General features: G+C 38.2%; 1 protein-coding gene across 3 annotated transcripts in view; it reads left to right on the top strand.

Moving 5' to 3' along the window:
- Positions 1 to 3,133: 3,133 nt before the first annotated feature.
- The window catches only part of kif21a (kinesin family member 21A), a 53,531-nt gene continuing 31,696 nt past the window's right edge, over positions 3,134 to 24,968 (top strand). For all 3 annotated transcript variants that reach the window (XM_062991601.1, XM_062991594.1, XM_062991586.1), the window contains exons 1-10: positions 3,134 to 3,411; positions 14,665 to 14,887; positions 15,604 to 15,786; positions 17,092 to 17,241; positions 18,085 to 18,219; positions 19,137 to 19,307; positions 19,452 to 19,567; positions 19,703 to 19,898; positions 20,795 to 20,984; positions 21,361 to 21,424. In XM_062991601.1, coding sequence (XP_062847671.1) covers positions 3,368 to 3,411; positions 14,665 to 14,887; positions 15,604 to 15,786; positions 17,092 to 17,241; positions 18,085 to 18,219; positions 19,137 to 19,307; positions 19,452 to 19,567; positions 19,703 to 19,898; positions 20,795 to 20,984; positions 21,361 to 21,424 — 1,472 coding nt within the window. In that variant the 5' untranslated portion in view covers positions 3,134 to 3,367. The remainder of the gene's footprint in view (positions 3,412 to 14,664; positions 14,888 to 15,603; positions 15,787 to 17,091; positions 17,242 to 18,084; positions 18,220 to 19,136; positions 19,308 to 19,451; positions 19,568 to 19,702; positions 19,899 to 20,794; positions 20,985 to 21,360; positions 21,425 to 24,968) is intronic.

Here is a 24,968-nt window from a genome sequence, read left to right as displayed (position 1 = left end):
TATCCTGCAAGAAGAATTGCTTAAAATCCCTCTGACCACTGTGCAGGACTTGTATATGTCATTTCCAAGACGAATTGACGCTGTATTGGCCGCAAAAGGAGGCCCTACACCATACTAATAAATTATTGTGGTCTAAAACCAGGTGTTTCAGTTATTTTGTCCAACCCCTGTATCTTAGCTTACTGAGTACACTTTCCAATATTACACACAGTAAGATTCCCCTCAGTACAATGTATCAGTAGCTGTCTCTGAATGGAATGGAAGCCTCGGCAACCGGACACTGTCATTTGGAAAGAGGTCAAGAAGCTCTGAGTGGTCAGCTGTTTCCTGTCAGTGCCAGCTCTGCTGTCAATGTAAAATACTTTAGACTATGGGTAACTTCCTTACAGTGGCTAAATCACTCATGTTACTTATGCAAATGTAGTTAGGCTTAACTGAGAAACAGTAGGGTGGTGAAACTTTTTTTTACCAATCGTTCATCGTTTTCCAATATGCTAAAGCTAGAAATTAAACAATTATTTGTGCATGAAAATGTACATTTTTAAATAGAGAATGCATAAACTTGTTTTCACTTACAGAACAAGATTTTTTATATATTTATATAAGACCTTTTGCATAAGTGCTGGCAAAATGTGTCTGGTTGTGTTAAATTTATGAGTGCACATGGGAAGTCACATGGGTGTCCATAATCCCACACCTGTTCCCCCTAAATTTTATTCAGCTGTCAATTTTTAAACACTGCACTTTGTGGGATTTAAGACTAGTGCCAATTTCCTGTAAACAGTAAAAATTATTACTACCAGCAAGACTGTGTAGCAATAGTACCAACTAACTGTACAAATGAGGTTAATGTTTGGTAATGGTACGTTTGGAATTGCAATGATTTCGGCAGCTGTTGCTTCTTTGAATGAATGACTTAAACACCTTGTTTTTCCAAAAAACATTTATCAATTCGAGTTTTATAGGTTTACTGAAAATATGCAGGGTCTATGCAAATGAGCAATTACTCTTCTTTCTATTTATTCATCAACCGCTTTATCCATGTCAGGGTCACAGCAAGTCCAGTTTTACCGGGAATCACTGAGCACCAATCCATTGCAGGGCTAAGATGCCTTGATGCTTGTCCAGGGTTTATTTCAGTCCTTCCAGATAGGCTCAGGGCCTTCTGCACCTTTTTAAAATTACAATGTAAATTGCACATGCTAAATGTTTACAATGTTTTCTATGTGTACAGGTATGAATGTGTGTGTTAGAGAGAGAGTGAGCTGTGTGAATAAGATTGTCTGTATTGTATTTTTCGTGCACTGCAAGCATCTGTGTAACCAAAAACAAATTCCTTGTATGTGTGAGCATACTTGGCCAATAAAGCCCGATTCTGATTCTGATTCTGATTCTGATTCTGTCCTCTTTTTTATCTGTACGAAACAGTTATGAATGCTGAATGAATGTAGGTGAAGTGGTAATTAAAAAATTTTTTTATTAAATTTTATGATGAATGTTGAACAAAAAATGTAAAATGTATATACAATATTGGTCAGGATACAATAATAGTGCAATAAGCAACAAAGACATCACAACACACAAGTATTAAAGTATGAGGTAGCACAAAAAAGAGAAAAACCCACAGGAAACAACAAGGAAAGCTAATCAATTAAAGTAAACAATTTAAGTAATCTATAAATTTAATGGGTCAGTGGGTAGCACTGTCGCCTAACAGGAAGAAGGTTCCTGGGTTCGATCCCCAGGTGGGGCAGTCCGGGTCCTTTCTGTGTGAAGTTTGCATGTTCTCCCGGGGTCTGTGTGGGTTTCCTCAGGGAGCTCTGGTTTCCTCCCACAGTCCAAAGACGTGCAAGTGATACAAAATTGTCCATGACTGTGTTTGACATTAAACTTGTGAACTGATGAATCTTGTGTGGTGATTAACTACCGTTTCTGTCATAAATGTAACCAAAGTGTGTAAAACATGATGTTAAAATCCTAATAAATAAATCTAATGTTATTTTTATTTTTAAGTTTTATCTTTAAGTTTTAAGGATTGTAGAAGCAAATTAAATTCAACTAAGAATAGAGGCAGAGTTGGTTTGGAGCCTAAAGATTTCCCTGATGGCATGTAGAATAAAAAATACAATATATTCTATTTGTCTATTGGAATTGTTAGCATATTATATCTTTAGCTTCCAAAAGTTAGCAACTTTAATTGGTTTATACAAGTGATCTTGCAGGTCAGATAAAATCTTGCATTGAAAACATGAATGAATAATGGTTTCTTCAGCATATTCACAGAGGGTATGGGAGCTTTGAACATTAACAAATTTGGCAATAACTGATTTAACTGGATATATCTTATGTCAAATTTTTAAATGAATACTCTTAGCTTTGTTAGTCATACAAAACTAGCAACAATTAGCCTCTCCTCCAGGTAATTGATTTTTTTAACAACTTTATTAAACAACGCATATATTACATATGATTACAGTACATCAAATCATTATGAAAATTAGATAATAATTAACTAAAAATTGCTCGAGGTAATAAAAGTAAAAAAAATTAAATATAACTAAAAATAAAAAATAGCAAATGCAGGAATTTATAAATAATACAATTTAATGATTTTTATAAACATTACAGAAGAGAAAAGTTTTTAAGCAGGGTCACAGGGGCTGGAACCTATCCCAGCTTTTCAATGGGCACAAGGCACACAGTAACACCCTGGACGGGTAGCAGGGCAGTCACACATACACACACACACACCCATTCACCTATAGGGCAATTCAGTGTCTCCAATTAACTTGACTGCATGTTTTTGGACTGTGGGAGGGAACCGCAGCTCCTAGAGGAAACCCAAGCAGACACAGGGAGAACATGCAAACTCCACACAGAAGGGACCTGGACCGCCCTAGTCGGAAAGCTTTATAGGCATATTAGAGATTTTATAATTACATCTTAGGAGGAAATTCAAAATTCCATACTGAACTGGGGTTTTTTAAGACCTTAAGATGGTAATTGATTAATACGGAGCAAGGTTAGTAATAAGGTATATGACGTCATCACGTAGAGGCTGGATTAAATGGGCGGGATTTGGTGACGCATTGCGGCTCGGGGGTTCAGTGCTGCGTGTGCGCGCGGGCTGATATTGGTGCTGTTGCGCGTTTCTGTGCGTGTGTGCGTGTGTGCAGTGTAATTTACTCAACATGCATTATCATAAACGCAGGAATTACTCCCGGGCTGCAGTAATATCCTAACTTTAAAAACATGGCAGATTTGAGGCGGAGGTGAGACGGAGTACTGCTCGCCCTGCTGCCTGCTCAGTCGTCAGATTGATCCGTTTATTCGTGGAGATCCTTTGGGATCGATTAACATTGGGATCATGACAACCGCACAGGATGAGAGTTCTGTCCGTGTGGCACTGAGGTAGGGCATTATTTATTACTGTACTGTTTATGGCGTGGTGTAACCGCTATGTTTTATATGTTGGCTCACGCAGCAACCTGCATGCATCTGTCTATCACAGTGGGTGCGGAGCCGCCCGGTCATTGGGAGCCGGTGTGGGCCTGCGATTTCTTATTGCTGATTTACAGTTAAAAAGCTACAGCAGTGCATACTGATCATACTCATCAGACATCACGTTATGCGCATTGTGTCTGTGTTTCATTTTACATCTGGCATTAGTTGCCCTACTGTAACATGCTGTGTAGCATGACAAAGCCATGCTGCTTCTGTACATGGTACACCAGTATGTGTCAGTATGTTAATGACATACACAATAAAGAAAATGGGTACAGACTGGGTACAGACTGGGTACAGAATGGGTACAGACAGTACTGCACCACACAGTAAAGCAACCATCCAACCAGGCTCTGTGGTATATGATAAAATCACGACCAGGCCCAGGTGACCTCAATTTTTGACAAGGAATAAAAGAAGAAAAATCCAATTATAGCCTTGATTTCTTCAGCTTAGTTTCACAAGTTCTCATTAAAGTTTATTGTCAATGTTCTGGAAATATGCTGGTTACATTTACATACAGCTACTTATCATTATTAGTATATTTTATATTTATTTACATGTGGTGTTGTAGGAAGACTACTGTAGGGCTAGTTAGGAATAGTTAAATGACATACATATTCTTTAAGTCTTTTGGCTTTAACTCTAAGTAATTACAGCACTCAGGTGATGCAGTGTCCTAATCACATACAGTAATTTAGGGGAAACCGGGCCCATTGCAGCTCTGACCGGAATAAAGTGATTGTAAAAGAGGGCAGTTGTAGCCTAGCGGTTAAGGTACTAGAACAGTAATCAAAAGGTTGCTGGTTCAAGCCCCACCACTGCCAGGTTGTCACTGGGACCTTGAGCTAGGTCCTTAACCCTCAGTTGCTTACACTGTATACTGTCACATTACTGTAAGTCACTTTGAAAAAAAAAAGTGTCTGCCAGAAATGTTTAATTTAAAATGACTGCTCAGCTGACCTGTGTTTCAGAAGGAACATTGCATTTAGATATGTAGGAAAGCTATTTGTTGAAATTTGAAGGTTGAAATGTGCATATTTAATAAGTGTGATACCTGTACATCATTGCCAAATGTAAGTCAAAACAAGAACACAAATTGATTAACATGTCAATTAGATTTGACCATATTCTCAACAACTGGGTGAGTGCATAGGTTTGAATGCCTGACTCCTATAGTGAGGATTTTGGTGGCTTTGTTATTCATTATGAGATGTTTGAGGTCTTCTTAGAGGAAGGGTTCATTGCAAATTAATACATAGTTATCTTGACTTATGAATTTTTTAGTTTATGGTAAAACATTTCTATCCTGATGGGAATGGTCTTTTTCAGAACAGCTATGCCTTTTTCCACAGCACATGAGGCATCACTTAATAGTTTGAAAAGTATGACCATAACGTAAGTCATATGCTTTGACCTTTCTAGTACCCTAATTAAACACATATGTGAGATACTGGACAAGACGGTGTCCAGTCAAATTTACTTGTATAGCGCTTTTTATCATTGTCATTGTTTTAAAGCAACTCTGCAGAATCTAGGGTTGAAAAACCTGTTGAGCAAGCTGGGGGCAACAATGGCAAAAAAAATCCCCCCAAATTTTACAAGGAAGAAACCTTGAAAGCAACCAGACTCAACAGGCACCTATCCTGCTTGGGTGGCCTAGAGCATAATTTTAAGTTAATAGTAAGATGTACGTTTTGCAAGGAATAGCATGAAACTCTGGCATTCCTAATTATTAAAGCACAACTAAAGAGTAGAACTTAAAGGTACCACTGCCATGAGGGCTCTTACCTTTTCCATGTTAACATATCAGAGTGATCACATGGGTGTGGCAGAGCAAAAGCAACCCAGACATCCCTGATCACCACAAATCTGTATGACTTTAAATCTTCAAGCTTTCTGCCTTTGTCTGTAGTCGGGTTAGACAGACCTAGTCCTAGGGGGCTGAACCAGGTGCAGGCAAATGACCCAACATATCATAATTGGGCCAATAATTGTGACCGAACATGAGAGCACTAGAGGACCGGAACTACACATTCCTGGTTTGGACCTGAATCCAAGTGACACCCAAGTTTTTTAACACCAGGTTGCTTTGGGTCTGACCTGTAATACTTCAGTTACTGTAATACTTCAATCTAAAGTAAGTAGAACAAAGTTACATAATATCCAGTCTGACATCCAGCTCTCTTCAGCAAGGAGTCTTAGATTTTAAGGCCTGATGGTGGAGTGATAGCAAATCAATAAAAGAGCAGCTTCTTAAACTAATCGTTTCTTCCTTAAGAACCCTACGCTGGTGGGATTTGCTGTCACTGATTCTTCACAGTTCCTCGAATTAAATTTTCTGCTACGTTTCTGTGCTATTTTAAGAGCCTGACTTACCATATTAAAATAGAATATCAGTGGAACTAAATTCCTTATTCAGGTTTAGCAGCTTATAGCAGGTTTGGCTTAATATTTGTTTCTGTGTGATAAACCACAGCTGTTCACTAACAATCACAAAAACATGTATCATAATGACTTTGGTGTTTAAGGTGGAATTTAGTTATATAGATTAACTAAGTTTGTAAGCAGATGAGAGCTTTCATGAGGCACTTAGGTGGCGCAGTGGGCTATTATTCTAGCCAAACCCGGCAGTGCCAATCTCGGCAGTTCTAAGCGGCTGAAGCCCTGCGACAGATTGGACCCAGTGTTTCACAGTAAAACTCAACCCACCAAGACCCTGCCTGACCAGGATAATGCAGTCGGTGAAAATGAAATAAAATAAGAGTTGTCACTGCATTTTCAGCATTCTTTTTTTTTTTTAAATACACCAAAATAGACACCTCCACTGAAAGCTAGAAATTATCCAGCTTGACCTTAGCATTTTTCCCCAGTCAAATTTTTAAGAGTGAAAACTATGTGACTGTGGATTCCTCAGACCGCGTGTCTTGGTTTTGGCAGAAAATGCAGAGTGACTCTGCACTGTAATAAGACTAAAAGCAGCCTTTTTATGGACAGCTTGGACGTAATTACACTTCTGCTTACATGTGTTTACCACACTCGAACAAACCTGTTGTGTTATAAAGCTTTTTTTCTTTTTGCTGTTTGAATACTGTGAATAATCACATGAATATAATTGCTAGCTATAATTGCTGTTAAAACAACAGAGACTTTCAGTTTAAAACTGCCATTTTGGCAATCAGTCTACACTTAATCACCCATAATGACAAAGTAAAAATTAATTATTAATTAACTGAAATCTCTTATTCAGAAAAGTCCTTTAGATTTGTCTAGAACTTCACCTGTTACTATTTAAATCGATTGGAGCTTTATTTATGTCCCTGTTAGTGTGTGAAATGAAAAAGGCTTGGCTCAACGTTTAGGCCTATTAATTAAGCATTCAGGCAAGAAGGGTTTGAAAGAATTCAACGGTCACTCTAAAAGAACCCCAAAAGTCCTGTCCAGAAGTGGACAGACAACCCTGTTTTGCCCAAACAGTTCTGTCTTACCCTCTTGACCAAGGCCTGTTTTTGACTGGATGGCCAATTTAGCCAGATGGACAACTCAAGAGAGGTCAAGGTTGTGCCATAAATTTTCTGTTTCAGATTTATTGTGGCCACTGTGGTTTTGCGAACACTCAAAGCCGTAGATATTGTTTCTTTATTGCCACAAATTGATTGCTGACAGTTTATTTGATTTCATGGTTTGTTTTTTGTGCTGACAGTGCAATGTAAGTTGTGTCCAATTAGGGAGAGTTGTAGTCACATATTTAGGATTATTAATAAAAACAGGATGTACCTGACCACAATCTAGAGGGCCATATTAAGAGTCTGAACACTCTTGTTTATTAGAGATGTCAGGGTGGCATGGTGGCTCAGTGGGTAACACTGTCACCTCACAGCAAGAAGGTCCTGGGTTCGATTACCATGTGTGGAGTTTGCATGTTTTCCCCGTGTATGTGTGGGTTTCATCCGGTAGCTCCGGTTTCCTCCCACAGTCCAAAGACCTGCAAGTGAGGTGAATTGGAAAAACTAAATTGTCTATGACTGTGTTTGACAATAAAGACTTGCACTGAGGAATCTTGTGCAATGAGTAATTACCTGTTCTGTCATAAATGTTACCAAAGTATGTAAAACACGACGTTAAAATCAGTTCATTTTCAGAAAACTCTAAAACAATGTTATCATTTCGTTATTATGGGCATAAGTAGTGCAAAAAGTCAAGGGGTCTGAATAATTTCTAAATCAACTGTATGTTTAAACCATTTTTATTGGAAAATTTGTTCATTTACATTAATTTATGCTTATATTTTGTTCATTAGGCTGTAAAATAATGCTTTTTCATGTGGAGCAAGAACAATCATTTTTGTTTACACCATGCAGACATGGCTGTCCTTGATTGCTTTCCTCAGGAAAGGCTTGTTTTGAACAGCCAGTAAAAATTACTGGTGCAACAGTGTCATAATTTTTACTTGACTTGTGTTCTAAAAGCTGTCTCATTTAGCCAGCTTGCACACAGCACAGCTTTAATTGCCTAATGAGGAAATAGAGAACAAGGAGCCTGTGAGGCCATTTATGTTTTTGCTTCCTAGATTTATTTTTATATATTCTGAAGTGTATTTGGGTGGACCCAGTATCCGTTTATTCCAAATATATCCCATACTGCATTTAGGCAGAGGATGCATTTCCAGGAATTAAGTGACCTGTATTAAGACTCCAGTAGCCTATATAGCCCATTTATTATTTCACGAATTTGGCTTGTATTTCTGCATCTTCTGAATTACTTTTTTATTATTATTTAATTTTTATAAACTGATTTATCCTCATCATATCCTCAGGGTTGCAGTGGGTCCGGTTCTACCAGGAAAACGCCAGGTGCATGGCAAAAGAAACTTGTGAGAAACAATAGGGGTCAGACACTGGTGGATTTCTGTGCTGAGCATAAGCTATCACCAATACACTGTTCTGGTCCAGGATGGTCCTGGACAACATCCTGGTCAGTCAGCAGTGTAAGCAGTCGGTTACTAATGCACGCATATGTATTAGTGCAGATAGCAAGTCTGATCACAATCCTTTGATTTTGACAATAAAGCTCAGATCTAAAATGAAGCAAATCAGGAAGCCACTCCTGTTGGATCTTGAAAAACTGGCTAGTCCAAGCAGCAATACCAAGTGGAGGTTGCCAACAGATTTCAGAGTCAGAGACACTTGAGGAACCACAAACACCAGTCAGACGGTGGCGGATTGACGGATGTCATGCTTAAGAATTGCAATATATGCAATAAATGGATTTCCAATGACACTTTTCAGTGGAAAAATCTAAACAAAAAAGTCCTTATATGAATACAGAAAGTGTGGAAGACGGTCAGAAGAAATAAACAAGTAGAGTTGGCTTCATTATGCAGTGAGCTGGAAGTGACCATGTTAACTGATGTTTAAAAAATATTGAGAAAATGTTTTATGCGTTTAACTTTGTTTGAGGAAGGCTTTTTTGTACTTCAGATTGACTGTGCCCCTGTGCACAAAGTAAGATTAATAAAGACATGGTTTAGTTAGTTTGGTGTAAAGGAACTTCAGTAGTATACATAAAGCCCTGACCTCAACGATACTGAACGCTACTGATATCAAAACATAAATTATGGGCCTGAGCATTTTGTCCAGCATTAATGCCTTAACTCACATATGCTCTTACCTCATGAGCACAAATTCCTACAGACACACTTCAAAATGGTGTGGAAAGCCTTTTCAGAATCTGCTTATTTCCATGGGATAGTCATTTTTGAAATAAGATGTCCAACTAGCTCATGATGATTTTGAAATATACATCTTATTGGGCTAAAAAGGTGATCTAAAGTAGTAAAGAATCTGAAACTTAACATCGTCCACTTTACATCTACCTGCATTTTTCCAACGACCCTTAGTCTCTGCTTTCCAGTGTCTGGTGCAGGGTTGTCCCAGAGTTCAGATCCAGTATCATATCCAGACACAATGCCAGCTCTGTGCTTCCCTCCTTTTATTGTCCTCTGCTGTCCACTCTGCACAAAAGAACTCTTATACACACAGCCCACACCAAAGCCCAGTGTCAGGTGCACTACACAGCCTTCCCCTATTCCTCACACTAGCTATGATCCATAACATCATTCCCAAAATGATGCTTTATTTACTGTGATTAGACATGTTTGCGCAAATCAAATAAATATAGAATGTTGTCCATTGTGTTGTTATTTTGGCAACATTAAATTTTAAATAATATAATTATTATGAGGTTACATTAAATCTTCTAGCAGTTTTAGTTTGATGAACATGGGGCCGGTCGTCAGCGTTCGTCTAACCAAGTGAGCAGTTGATAACACTTGTGTGAATGTTAATTACTTTACATAGGCCTATGTCAATACATTTAGTAAACATTGTTTACATGATTAGGGTTGCTACACACCAGTGGTGTATAGTAACGAAGTAATAATACTTCGTTACAGTACTTAAGTAGTTTTTTGGAATATCTGTACTTTACTGGAGTATAAAAAATATCGTTAACTTTCACTTTTACTTTACAAAATAAAACGACAAGAATTTTTTAGCTAAACGATGTGAGATGTGTGACAGACTACACGCAGGTTTGGCGAATCTGCGCTTGTAAATTAGATCGGTGGTTAAACACATTACTGCGCATGTGTAAACAAACAGAGTGAAGTGCATCGTTCACCCAAAGATTCTGAACTATCTGCATTTCAGAATCTCCTCGTCCAACACACTGATGTAAGTTAAGAATGATTAACAAAGTAAATCCAGAGCATCATTGTTTATTATTATTATTATTAGCATTAACATTGTTCAGATATCTAGCTACCATTTTCGATTACATTTGAACCACAAATATAACATCTCACTAAATTAGTTCGTAATTACTTCAGTGCAGACATGAAGACTTGTCCATTATTTATAAAAACTCACCTACAGATAAATATTTCCTCAGATAACTTCTGTATTACACCGACAGAGGAAAGATTCATGGTGTTGAGGAAAATGCACATCTTTAACCCTTTAATGGTCTCAACAAGAACTCAACTTTTTATGGATGATTTTTCAGCTGATGACTTCTAGTTGACACAAGTTAGAAATTGTGTTTTCTTAAAGTAAGAATACACATATTTTTTGAGTTTAACACGTCAATCAGGTAGTAGATATTTCTACTAAATTCTACTAGATTCTTTAAATACAGCTTATTTTTACCCATATATTTTAATTTAAACTAACGGTTGAGCAGATCATTAAAGTGCTAAAAGTGCCACGTTTTGTTAAAATTTTGCTTCAAATTAATTCTGCCAAAATTCAGTTGTTTTTGGTTATTGGGATGTATACAGTATCTATGACTTGAATGTACAACCTAAATTAAAAATGTGACAGTATAAAAATGTAAATGAAATAGATGCAGTGTTTTTTACATTTGCATCGACTCTTTTTTCATCTTATATGGACCCACAATATTTCGTGTTTTGTCTGGTCAACTTCATTACAATTCTTAACATACATAAACATGCATTTTAAGCCCACAATGCATTCTTAAAAAGTTGGAACAGGACAATTTAGGGCTATTAATAAGGTTAAAAAAAACAACTAAATAATGATGTGATTTCAAATAGGTGATGTGAACAGCTGATTATAATCATGAATTGGCACAAATCATGTTCAGATGGAAGGAAGAAAAAGGTTGTTAAGGTGGTTTACAGGCTTAAAAGAACAATCTTCATATTTTTCAAAATGACCGCTTCAGTTTATACTAACAGCATTTACTTTTACTTCTACTTTTAATACTTAAGTACATTTAATATCAAATTACTTTTGATACTTAAGTACATTAAACATCAGATACTTTTAGACCTTTACTCAAGTAATATTCTAAAAGGTGACTTTTACTTCTATCAAAGTAAATTTCTGGTAAGATACTTGTACTTTTACTCAAGTATGGACTTCAGGTACTTTATACACCACTGCTACACACCTAGCCACAGTCATCACAGTTCTGTTAGCCACTTCTAATGGCAGGGCATTATAATGAATGAATCAGTCAATGAGTCGATCAATCATTTAGGCTGTCAATTAAAAATGAATTCATTGAAGGATTGGTGGATTTTGCCCAGATGAAGGATTGTTGTGCATCTCTTCTTTTTTGCATTATTACGATCCGTGTTATTTTGGCTGTTGGTTGAGACACAGAAAGCATTTGGTTTCCCTGCTCTGAAATGTTTTTTTGGATATGTATTCCTAGGTATATACTGCTGGACATCTTTGAATTTGTAATGTGATGCTCTATAGCAAGGTACCATACTAGTGTGAGATCAAATGCCGTTATTGGTGATGTCACTCATATTCAGCTCTCCACTTCTGCTAACTCCTGCTTTGCGTTAATGTGTGTATTTGTGACTTTATTGATGAGATGCGTTTGTGTTTGGATCCATTAAGCAAGTAGGTTTGTGTGTAGTTTCACTGACAAGTTGGATACTGCCCAAACAGAGTTAATTGTACCCCACTGGGCTTTCTGTGCCAGAGACGCCGCTGCTGAGCTGTTCTGGCTCCTTAAAACTGAAAGGCTCACGGAGCTCTTCAGCCCATTTTACTGGCAATGCTTAGCTATATTTAATTGAATTGTTGTGTTCTTTTATATTTGCATTGTATGTATTGTTCATCAATTTTAACACTGTGTTTGTATTGAGACTGATAGTTCCATACTGGTATCAGCTCTAGAGAATACTGATATACACCGACCAGGCATAACATTATGATCACTGACAGGTGAAGTGAATAACACTCGTAGTACCTGTTAGCGGGTGGGATATATTAACCAGCAAGTGAACATTTTATCCTCAAAGTTGATGTGTTAGAAGCAGGAAAAATGGGCAAGCTTAAGGATTTGAGCGAGTTTGACAAGGGCCAAACTGTGATGGCTAGACTACTGGGTCAGAACATCTCCAAAACTGCAGCTCTTGTGGGGTGTTCCCGGTCTGCAGTGGTCAGTATCTATCAAAAGTGGTCCAAGGAGGGAACAGTGGTAAACCGGCGACAGGGTCACGGGCGGCCAAGGCTCACTGATGCATGTAGAGAGCGAAGGCTGGCCTGTTTGGTCCAATCAAACAGACGAGCTACTGTAGCTCAAATTGCTGAAGAAGTTGGTTCTGATAGAAATGTGTCAAACATCTTGGTGCCAGATACCACAGCACATCTTCAGGTGTATAGTGGAGTCCATGCCTTGACGGGTCAGGGCTGTTTTGGCAGCAAAAGGGGGACCAACACAATATTAGGAAGGTGGTCATAATGTTATTTCTGATCCGTGTAATTTTTGATGCACAGCTGTTCATTTCCGTTTTTGGTTGTACTGGTCTTTAAAATGTCTTTATGAGCAGCAAAATAGTGTCTCTAAATTATTTATTACAAGAAATACTACTTTTCGTCTTTTAAACATTATAATAAAAATAAACTGTTAGTGGCTAAAATACATCCAGCCACTTTTAGTAACAGGTTGGCTGATAGAAATTCACAGTAAATTAGTCAGTGAATGCAACAAGATCACTCAGCATAGGGTTAGCACAGAGCTAGCACAACCGCTGTTGTCACTTCAGTCAGTAATGAAAATCTGGCCACATCAGTGTAAATAATTTGGAATTATCTATAAGATATACAAAGTTAGCAAGTCTGGGTAATATTTCATATTAACCTGTTTGTGTCTAAGAAATGTGACTACACACACAGAGTGTTTGCAGTCTAAACTGAGCGCTTAGCCAGGACAGTAAACACGCTGTTGTTTGGACTAAAAACATGCCCTCACACACAGTCTGAGAGAACTAACAATATATTTTGCCGGCTGTAGTTCACTTGTTTAATTTGCTTGTGCCTGTAATTAATCTCTGTGATTTTATTAAAGTGTGATCAGTCTTAAACACATAGGTGAAGGCAGTGGAGTGTGAGGGAGCTTGGCTGTGCCAGACACTTCATTATCACTAGGAGATCTGTAAATCAGAATTCAGCTTCAACTTGCAATTAACAACATTCCTCATCTACTGCAGAAAACTATACACCCATAAGCCATAACATTAAAACCACCTCCTTGTTTCTACATGCATTGTCCATTTTATCGGCTTCACTTACCATATAGGAGTACTTTGTAGTTCTACAATTACTGACTGTAGTCCATCTGTTTCTCTGCATGCTTTGTTAGCCCCCTTTCATGCTGTTCTTCAATGATCAGGACTCTCCCAGGACCACCACAGAGTAGGTATTATTTGGGTGGTGGATTATTCTCAGCACTGCAGTGACACTGACATGGTGGTGGTGTGTTAGTGTGTGTTGTGCTGGTATGAGTGGATAAGACACAGCAGCACTGATGGAGTTTTTAAACACCTCACTGTTACTGCTGGACTGAGAATAGTCCACCAACCAAAAATATATCCAGCCAACTGCGCCTGTGGGCAGCGTCCTGTGACCACTGATGAAGGTCTAAAAAATGACCAACTCAAACAGCAGCAATAGATGAGCGATCGTCTCTGACTTTACATCTACAAGGTGGACCAACTAGGTAGGAGTGTCTAATAGAGTGGACAGTGAGTGGACACGGTGTTTAAAAACTCCAGCAGCGCTGCTGTGTCTGATCCACTCATACCAGCACAACACACACTAACACACCACCACCATGTCAGTGTCACTGTGGTGCTGAGTATCATCCACCACCTAAATAATACCTGCTCTGTGGTGGTCCAGTGGGGGTCCTGACCATTGAAGAACAGGGTGAAAGCAGGCTAAAACAAGTATGTAGAGAAACAGATTGTCTACAGTCCACAATTAGTCTACAGTCTAATTGTAGGACTACGCACGAGGGGGGTGTTTGGGGTGTCAAAACATGGATGAGTATTTTTGAGATTGTTGCTGGATTTATAGTCAACTGTTAAGGTAGGCTGTGCTGTGAATTGTAGCTTCCATTTATTCTGGCATTCAATTTATGATAGTTATTTAATGACTGCCATGAAATGTGGCACTTTTTTGTAAAAATCCATGAAATCTGTGATTTTAGTCAGATGAGGTCCATGAAATTTTCCAGTGATTTTAGTAGGGCCCTAATTATAATGTATATCTGATCTCTCTCTCTCTCTCTTTATTTCTCTTTTCTTTTCATTCTCTTTTACCTCTCTCTCAGGATCCGTCCTCAGCTGGCACGGGAGAAGATAGAGGGATGTCACATTTGTACATTTGTTACCCCTGGAGAGCCCCAGGTAATTCTGGGAAAGGATAAGGCCTTTACATTCGACTATGTCTTTGACATGGACACCCAGCAAGACACCATTTATGCTAACTGCACCGAGAAGCTTATAGATGGCTGCTTCGAGGGATTCAATGCCACTATTTTTGCTTATGGACAGGTGGGTGGGTGTGTCTGTGTGTGTGTGTTTAATTTTTTATGCATGTTTTGGGAAGTGTAGGGAAGCTAGAAAAAACCCATATGCACGTGGAAAAACATAAAAAAAGGACTTATGGTGATGAAATGCAAAGATTACACCCAGGTCTTCAGGACACATGTTCACCCTGCATTGTAAATATATTTTAAAGGAAATTCTGCAAAGAAGAGCTCAATTTTTTCCCAGTGATGTTTAAGACTAGTACTCAGTGGAGGCATTTGGCAGCACCGCTTGTTGGTGGGGCATTTACCTTTTCCACATAAAACAATTAGTGCTGAGGAATGTATTTACTTGTCATTTATACGTATCCAGATGTACAGTACAATTAAATGCTTTTTTCCCCACATATCCCAGCTTGTTTGGAAGCTGGGGCCAGAGTGCAGTCAGCCATTGTACAGCCCCTGGAGTACACAGGGTTAGGGGTCTTGCTTAAGGACCCAACAGTGGGTACACAGCAGAGCCTGGATTTGAACCGACAGTCTTCCGATTGATAGCTCAAAGCTCTACACAATAGGATATGCGGAAAAGGCATTTCATTGTACTGTACACGTGTATATGTATAAATGACAAAAAAAGCATGTTCATGTTCTCTTTGTAGCCAGTTATTGTGGCATGCAAAAATACATAAAAATTAGGAGAGCAACAACTACATTTAGTAGAGGCTGATTTTTGATTTTCAGACTGGATCTGGAAAGACATACACAATGGGCACAGGCTTTGATGTGAGCATATCGGACGAGGAACTGGGCATCATTCCACGGGCAGTCAGTCACCTCTTCAAGGGCATCGAGCAGAGACAGCAGGCTGCTACTGAACAAGGACATCCAGTGCCCGAGTTTAAGGTCAACGCCCAGTTCCTGGAGGTACTGTACTCGCACTGAATGACTTCTTTATTGTTGCTGTGGGGCTGTTTTATAGCTCCAGACTGATTTACTGTAATTTGTTTTTCTCTCAGCAGTCATGTGATGTGGAGTCCTATTTGTGCTCATTTACAGTGTGGTGGAATCAAAATGACTCATCCATATATTGCTAGATATAAGACAGGACAGATTTTTGAAACTTCATGCAGTTAAAGAAATATGGATGAGATTATAAGGTCAGTCATGTATAGAGGGTGGCTTAGTGGGTAGCACTGTCGCTTCACAGTGAGAAGGTCCTGGGTTTGATTTCTAGTTGGAGCAGTCTGGGTCCTTTCTGTGTGGAATTTGCATGTTATTTGTGTGGGCTTCCTTCAGGAGCTCCAGTTTCCTCCAACAGTCCAAAGACGTGCAAGTGAGGTAAATTGGAGATGCAAAATTACCTGTGACTGTGTTTGACATTGAACCTGAACTACCTGTCCTGTCATGATTGTGTAAAACATGATGTTAAAATCCTGATTAATTAAACAGTCATGTATAGGACATCTCTTGAGCTGGTCTTAGTTAAGCCTGTTATACTTTCATTTTTCTAACAACCAGCCATGGAAGGACTGCACACTGGTGCCTCTCCAGTACTCAATTCCAGTTCTGTTATTTATACTCACACACGTTACACATTAGGATTATATCAGGGGTTGTAGTCTCGGAGGCTGACAGTGCAGTATTGAATGCAGTCTATGACATCATAGCCCATTGCTGGCTTTGTTGTGTCCCACTAGGGTCTTTGTTGTTCCCATGGTGATGCTCTGCTTGGTGTGCAGCAGCTTGGCTATTTTAGTCCCTTATTGATGCTGAGAGCTGTTTACTGCTTCTCTTTTCTCTCTGCACAAGCTTTTAAAATTAACTTAAGCAACTTACAAGTGTGTAGTTCTGGTTAGTGTGTAGGAAACTGTTTGCACTATTTCAACCAAACTGTCAGTGCAAGTAGATTGATAAATGAATGCAGGGAAAATAAAACATTTTTGATCCACATGAAAGACTTGATCTACTGCCCTAAGGAATCCAAATGGCACTTTATTCTTTGTTTATGAAAACAAGTCAATACAATAAAATACTATATGAACAGAATATACTTCTATGTATTGTAATTAATGCCCCAGTCATGAAAGATCCAATATCCCACTACAAAATAATTATTTAATTAATTCATATGTAATTTTGTGAAATAAAAGCACATTTATCTGTGTACTATCATCTTTTTTGTTTATTGTGTGTGTTTGTGTCTGTGGGATGTGTGTGATGTGAGTGTAGTTATATAATGAGGAGGTTCTAGATCTGTTTGACTCCATACGGGATATGGAGTCCCGGAAGCAGAAATCTCATATTAAGATCCATGAAGATGCCACGGGTGGTATTTATACTGTAGGAGTGACCACACGTACTGTATCTTCAGAGGCTGAAGTAAGCATGTTGTTATTATTATTATTATTATTTATTTATTTTATCTCTCTGTGCTGGAATTACCGTGTGCAATATTTTTGATGTTTGCCTACAATAAGGGAAAAAAAAAACAAAATACAAAATTTGTTTCCTTAAAGCCTTTAACAATAAAAGCCTTAAGAGCTAACTTTCAACAATATAATACATGCCTTTATAACAAAAACTTTAAAATACTGCCTAAGCAAGTTCTCATTTTTATTGTTTTGTTTCCCTTGGGAAACATGCATCATTTGAATCAAACTGGTGTGGTACTTTTTAAGCATTGGAGTGTAGACCAAAATATATAGTCGTTGAATCAGTGACATGGTTCTAATAAACTGTAATTCAATTCAGTTACATTAGGAAAGTAATTTGACCCAAATTATTGAAGTAAAGCAAAATGGCATTTGTATGTGCCAGGGATTTAAACTGCTACTCAAGGGTAAAACATGAAAATAAGCACCTGAGTTAGACACATTTTAATTAATTAGTGTAAATTCTAAAACCTAACGATAACCAAGATCCATACAACTCTTTGGTAGGTCGCTGAGGTGTTAATTTACATTTTAACTTTAATTTAAGTAAAAATAATACACTAAATAGGTAAATGTATATGGACAGTTTGGGGAGTGTCAAGCCAAAACATACCAAACAGAGAAAAGACTAGAATATTAAGTTTTACAGACAAATAGGTACTCATAGAGTGAGCTTTAGGTAAAATCATTTGTAGTTCTTTTCTCAAACATGCACTCTGAGTGCTGCACACAGGCATTTCTTTTGGAACAGTATATACTTTTTAAAGTTTGCTTGTGATGTGTGTTACAGATGATGCAGTGTTTAAAGCTGGGTGCTCTCTCAAGAACCACAGCCAGCACACAAATGAACGTACAGAGCTCTCGCTCTCATGCCATCTTCACCATCCACCTGTGCCAAGTGCGCGTGTGTACACCTTCGGATAACGTAAGCACCAAATTACAGTTCTATTAGCACTTAGTGGTTATCAGACTTTTCAGCCGTCTTTCATTTTTTATTTCTTGTTATTTTTATCAAATGCTTTATTCCGGTCAGGGTTCTGGCAGGCCTAGTTTCACTAGGAAACACAAGGCAGGAACACCCTGGACAGAGTGCCAGTCCATCACAGGGCTTTAGTGATGCCCTGTAGACACCAGGCTGGCCTATAGCGATGCTGCAATACAAACCTAAATCCCAGCGGCGGTGAGCTAGTGTAGTAGACTGATGTGCCACCCAAGCTTTTAATAATTTCATAATTTCATAATTCTTTGCTGTGTAGTGCTACTGTCTATAGACTGATTGGCCAGTTGATGAGGTACATTTACTTTAATTTACTTTAAATTTACTTTAAAAACAAAGCTTGATGTTTTCAATCGTATTTTACTATTAATTTGCTGGTCATCTGGAAAGATTGGTAAGATCTAGATCTGGATTGTTAGAAGCTATAAATAAACTAAAATTACCCAGTCATATCAGTAAATGGAATGTTTTTTTTCTTAATTGCATTTAGTAATTATACTAAAATAAATCTTAGCTTAAGAAGTCATCAGTCATTAGATCATAAAATCTAAAGCTCTAAAACTAAAACAGAGCACACTGCATTATTAAAACAAAAGAATTAAAAAAACCTCTAAAGTATTTTTGTGAAATCAAGATAACTGGGTCTGTTGTGTGTACCCAAAATGTTGTGCTTATGGATTTTTTCTATATGTTTACTTTGTAAAAACTTACCACTAACCACTGAGTTACCACTTCCCTATTTGGCCACCTTAAGACAATTACTAGAACCTGCTTGAGTAATTGCTTCAAGTCTGCTAATTAGCAGGGTAAATAAAGTGTTTTTTTTTCTTCTTTGTTGCCTTCAGATGGAGAACGAGACTGATAACCGACTGGCCAATGGCTCGTCCGACATGGATGAGTTTGAGACGTTAACAGCCAAGTTTCACTTTGTTGATCTGGCGGGATCGGAGCGACTGAAGAGAACAGGAGCCACTGGGGACAGAGCCAAAGAGGGCATTTCCATTAACTGTGGACTGGTAAGGGAGGTTATATAAAATCACAGACTGTTACAGCACTGTGTGTCTGAATGAATCTTTATTTCTGTTAGTCTTTTTGAACAAAAATGGAAAGTGTGAATAAATTAAGTCGACCAACCTGTTTTCCCCATATATGTGATGCAGTTGGCACTGGGCAATGTCATCAGTGCCTTAGGAGACAGAAGTAAGCGATCAAGGCATGTGCCTTACAGAGACTCCAAACTTACTCGCCTCCTCCAGGATTCTTTAGGTGGCAACAGGTTTGCATGCAATATTTATCTAAAATTTTATTTAATGTTAATGTTTATTTTAGGTGCTCTTTAAGTTCTAAGTTTATTAATACTATAAATATATTAGTATTTTATAATTTATGCTTTCTTTTACTGTTTCCACAGCCAAACAGTGATGATTGCCTGCATAAGCCCATCAGACCGGGACTTCATGGAGACCCTAAACACACTGAAGTACGCTAACCGAGCGCGTAACATTAAAAACAAAGTGATGGTGAACCAGGACAAAGCCAGCCAGCAGATCAGTGCTCTGAGGACGGAGATTGCACGACTGCAGATGGAACTTATGGAGTACCGGACGGTGAGATGTGCCACGCTGTACTCATTTGCTTACCAAATGTAAATGAAAAGGATACTTAGGATGTACAGTATATATAGTTAGAAGCAAAATGATTGTAATGTCTGTATAAGGATTGGTAAAATGAGTCTTAAGGTTCCCTGAAATTCTAAACACTAAAATGAGAATGTTTATTTATTTCAAAAATATTAAAAAGCACTGTTTTTATTTTATTTATATAAAAAAGTTGTAAATTAAAGCATAGTACCCTTACCTTGGAGGGAAAGCAGGATCCAAATTTCCCTAGTCGTTCATCAATAAAGAAAATAAACACAAATAAAATTAGAGAAAAGTGTATTGACCTTCATAAATCAGGTAACGACTATAAATAAGATACATACATAATTATATTCTTATATCCTTTACTGCACTAATTTTGACACTGTAACTGGAGCTGTAATAAGGGTGCTCGGGTGGCATAAATACATTAGCCAAATACAGCTGAGGTCTGTCGTGGTGATTCAAATCTCATCTGTGCTATCGAGTCTAGCCACTGGGTGGTGCACATGTCAGTACGTTGCTGACATAATATCAGCTGACGGTTCTTAATGACAGTTATTTCATTTCATTTTCATATTTTACCACATGCTTTGTCCGTGTCAGGCTTGCAGTGGGTTCAGCTTCCCTGGAAACACTGGGCTCAATGCAGTAACAAAACCAGGACAGGACGCCAATCCATCGCAGGGCCTCAGGCACAGCCCATCATGTCTGCATGTTGACACTCAGCAGTAGTGGGCTAGAGTAATTTACCAACCTATGGCCAATCTTGAATTCCCCAATGATTCCTAGACAGGTCGATTAGATAGACAGATGATCAGGCAGACTTTTATACTGTGGATGTAATGTTACTCTGTGTGTAGGGAAAGCGTATGGTTGGTGAGGACGGGATGGAGAGCATCAATGACATGTATCACGAGAACTCCATGCTGCAGACAGAGAATCAGAACCTTCGTGTACGTGTCAAAGCCATGCAGGAGACCATCGATGCCCAGCGAGCTCGTCTAACTCAGCTCCTCAGTGATCAAGCCAACCACACTCTCGCTAAAGCTGGTAAGCTACACATATGTGTGTGTGCATAGTGTAAAGAAATCTAATCTACTTTTTAACTAAGCAAATTCTATTGGGTTAAAATTTTAAATAACACCAAAAATGTGCCTTTAAGGGTTTTACAAGCTATTTTTGACACACTTCAGCACCAATCACTGAACCCCCACTTCTTTAATTATATGTGTTGTTCTACATCACCACTATGTACTATATTTCCAAATGGTGCACAATTCACAGGGATCCACTTTACTCTATAGTGTAATGTGATCAAAACTACCTTGGATACCTTCACGTGTAATTTATGTGGTTTAGTGTAGACATTGAGGAGCTATTGTGTATGTTTTTGTATGTAAATCCACTTTGTGTTGGTTGCATTCAGGTGAAGGCAGTGAGGAAATTGGGAATATGATACAGAGCTACATCAAGGAGATTGAAGAATTAAGGTATACCACTTTACTTTTAGATTTTTTTATGGTTTTAATTGTTTTTGTATCATACTATTTTAGACACACTTTTGCAGGGATTGCATTATATTTACTTTAAATGAATCTAAACAGTTTTGTATGCATTTAATACGTCTGTCATTTTTAGAGGGAATCAGTGTCAGTGTTGCTACTGTTTATTTCACACATGACAAAAATCAAGGTCAAACGTTTGACGTGCCATGGCAGTCTTGGATTTTAGTAAGTGCAGATCAATTTTAGACTTGTTATGAGGTAAATGTGTCAACATGCAGTGCATCAAAACTCTCTGTGTATTGGGCTGCATAGTTGCAGGCCGGTTAAAGTGCATATGCTAACTCCTGCCCATCAAAAGCACCAACAATGGGCATATGCAGGCATCAGAACTGGATTTTAGACCATTAGATAAAGGTTGATTGGTCCAACAAATTCTCCTTTCTCCAAGGTCATGTGGACAGCCTTGCATTTTTGCATTGTTTACCTTCTGAAGAGATGCACCAGGATGCACTGCAGCATGATCCACCTTGCAAAATACAGAAGTTTAAATGTCCTAGTACCCAGTACCAAAATGCTTCACAGTCCAAGCAAGTCAGAGCTGTTTTGACAGCATGTAAAGTGGATGGTCCTAATGTTTCTGCTCAATGGTGTACTTCTCATTTTCCCTATGGTTACTGCAGTTTTTTTTAATTTTTTTATATCCTGGGTTTAAAATATACATACAGCAACTTATTATTTCATAACTATACATTGTTTTAGTGATTAATTTGGTGGTGTCAGTATTTATGTGTTAATGATAAATGGCCTCTTATTGATTGTAGCTGGTGCCTTCTTTGTGCCTGTTTAAATAGGGCTAGATTGCTTGTAAACAGTGGTCTCTGGGTAGGGTCAGAGAGACAATCCATATTCTCATCTAGTTCTAAGTGGAAATGTCTGAATTGCTGGATTTGTACAAATAATTAGATAAGTAAAAAAACTAAATAAATACAAGCTGCCATGGATTAGAAGCTTATAATATAATCATGGGCTTAAATGCTTCTAAAACTAAAGATTGTTTCTGATAACATAAACAAAGACATACTATGACTAATGATTTGAAGGTCACTTGACAGAGGACAGCATCATCTGTATTCCAGTAGCTTCAAATTCATGCTGGAGCTGTTTTTAGTAATTTTTGGATAACATCAGACAGCAGAGATCCATGAAATTCCAAGACTGATATGACATGACCTTTGCAGATGTATGTAAACTTTTGATTTTGACTGACACCAGATGGAAGTCAGATTTGCTTTGCTTTTTTCATAACAGGATTCAGAAAGACCAGTTTTGGAGAGAGGACCAAAACCAGAACATGTCTTTTCCTCCAAAAGTCATACATTTGGGGTATATTAAATGGTATATTATGGTAGAGGTGGGACTGGTGGTGGGTGGTATATATACACTGATCAGCCATAACATTAAAACCACCTCATTGTTTCTACACACATTGTCCATTTTATCAGCTTCACTTACCATATAGAAGCACTATACATATAAAATTACTGACTGTAGTCCTGTCTCTCTCACTTTTTTAACCTGCTTTCACCCTGTTCTTCAATGGTCAGGACCCCCACAGGACCACAACAGAGCAGGTATTATTTAGGTGGTGGATGATTCTCAGAACTGCAGTGACACTGACATGGTGGTGGTGTGTTAGTGTGTGTTGTGCTGGTATGAGTGGATCAGACACAGCAGCACTGATGGAGTTTTTAAATACTGTGTCCACTTACTGTCCACTCTATTAGACACTCCTACCTAGTTGGTCCACCTTGTAGATGTAAAGTCAGATACGATCACTCATCTATTGCTGCTGTTTGAGTTGGTCATCTTCTAGACCTTCATCAGTGGTCACAGGGTGCTGTTGGCTGGATATATTTTTGGTTGGTGGACTATTCTCAGTCCAGCAGTGACAGTGAGGTGTTTGAAAACTCCATCAGCATTGCTGTGTCTGATCCACTCATACCAGCACAACACACACTAACACACCACCACCATGTCAATGTCACTGCAGTGCACCACCCTGCACCACCCACATAATACCTGCTCTGTAGGGGTCTTGGGAGAGTCCTGACCATTGAAGGACAGCATGAAAGGGAGCTAACAAAGCATGCAGAGAAACAGATGGACTACAGTCAGTAATTGTAAAACTACGAAGTGCTTCTATATGGAAAGTGAAGCTGATAACATTGACAGTGTGTGTAGAAACAAGGAGGTGGTTTTAATGTTATGGCTTATCAGTGTATATCATAATCTTAAGTCTTGTACTGGTATGATTACTTGCTTGTAAGGTATGGGCATAGATTCAAGACAAGACTATGCAAATGTGTATAGCAGTCTTTATAATAGCATGGGGCACTTCTTGTACTACTTACCTCCTAGGGTGGTCTCTTTACTATTGGAAGCTTTCTATGATGTACAAAACATACAGCTTGAATTAAGTGTAACGTGTGAATTGCAGAGTGAATGTAATTGTGGGTCACGAATATACATTTAGAACAGTAGGTGGCAGTATCCACCTGAGCGCCTGAGACACTGAAAACAGCTAGCCTAACCTGGCCTTCAATTTTGTTCTGTGCCTCTCACTGGATATGAGAAATGTCGTCCAGGAAAATATCTGAATACTCACAGTTTAAAAAAAAAAAGGTGCTAAAGACTTTTCTTGTGTGCTAATGATTGTGTGTAGGGCTTTATGCTTCAGATTTGATCACATTAACTACACTGACATTTAGCAAGGAATCATGTTTTCATCTATTGCCTAGATAAAATAGTATGTCTTTTACATACCCCATTTCCAGTAAAGTTGGGACATTTTGTAAAAGGCAATAAAGAAGAATCTGTAGTTTGTTAATTCTCTTGAATCTTTATTTAACTGCTAAATACAAAGAAAACAATCCCCAGTGTTGTAAGCACAAACACATTTAGAATTGAATGCATGCAACACACACCAAAAAAGTTGGGACAGAGGCATACCCCTTGTGTCCCATCACCTTTCCTATTAGACTTTTTTTAAGGTTTGGGAACTGAGGACGCTAATTGTTGTAGTGTTGGAAGTGGAATGTTTGTCTATTCTTTTTGGACATCTTAAAAATGGTTTTATTTTTACCTGATTGACAACTGATTGACTCTTAAAGTATGGCACGATCCATCACTGCTTGTAAAGACTGATCCTTTGGTGGATCCTCCTTTTATTCCCAATTACAATGCCCTCACCTGTTACCCATTCACCTGCCTACTGTGGAACACTGTAATCTGAATATTCTATAAACTTTGTCATGCCTATTTTGCCTCTGTTCCAACTTTTATAGAGTGTGTTGCAGGCATGATCAGTGAAAACATTTCAAATCTTTCTACTTTTGTCAGATAAATAAAGATTTAAAAGAATTAACAAATCACATATTCTTTTCATTTTTGTATTACAAAAGGGCCTTGCTCAAGGGCCCAACAGTGGCAACCTGGCAGTGGTGGGAATTAAACCAGCGACCTTCTGATT

The sequence above is a fragment of the Trichomycterus rosablanca genome, chromosome 1 (assembly GCF_030014385.1).
Source record: "Trichomycterus rosablanca isolate fTriRos1 chromosome 1, fTriRos1.hap1, whole genome shotgun sequence".
NCBI lineage: Eukaryota > Metazoa > Chordata > Actinopteri > Siluriformes > Trichomycteridae > Trichomycterus > Trichomycterus rosablanca.
Note: the sequence above shows the minus strand (reverse complement) of the source record. Positions and strands in the feature narration are given on the sequence as shown.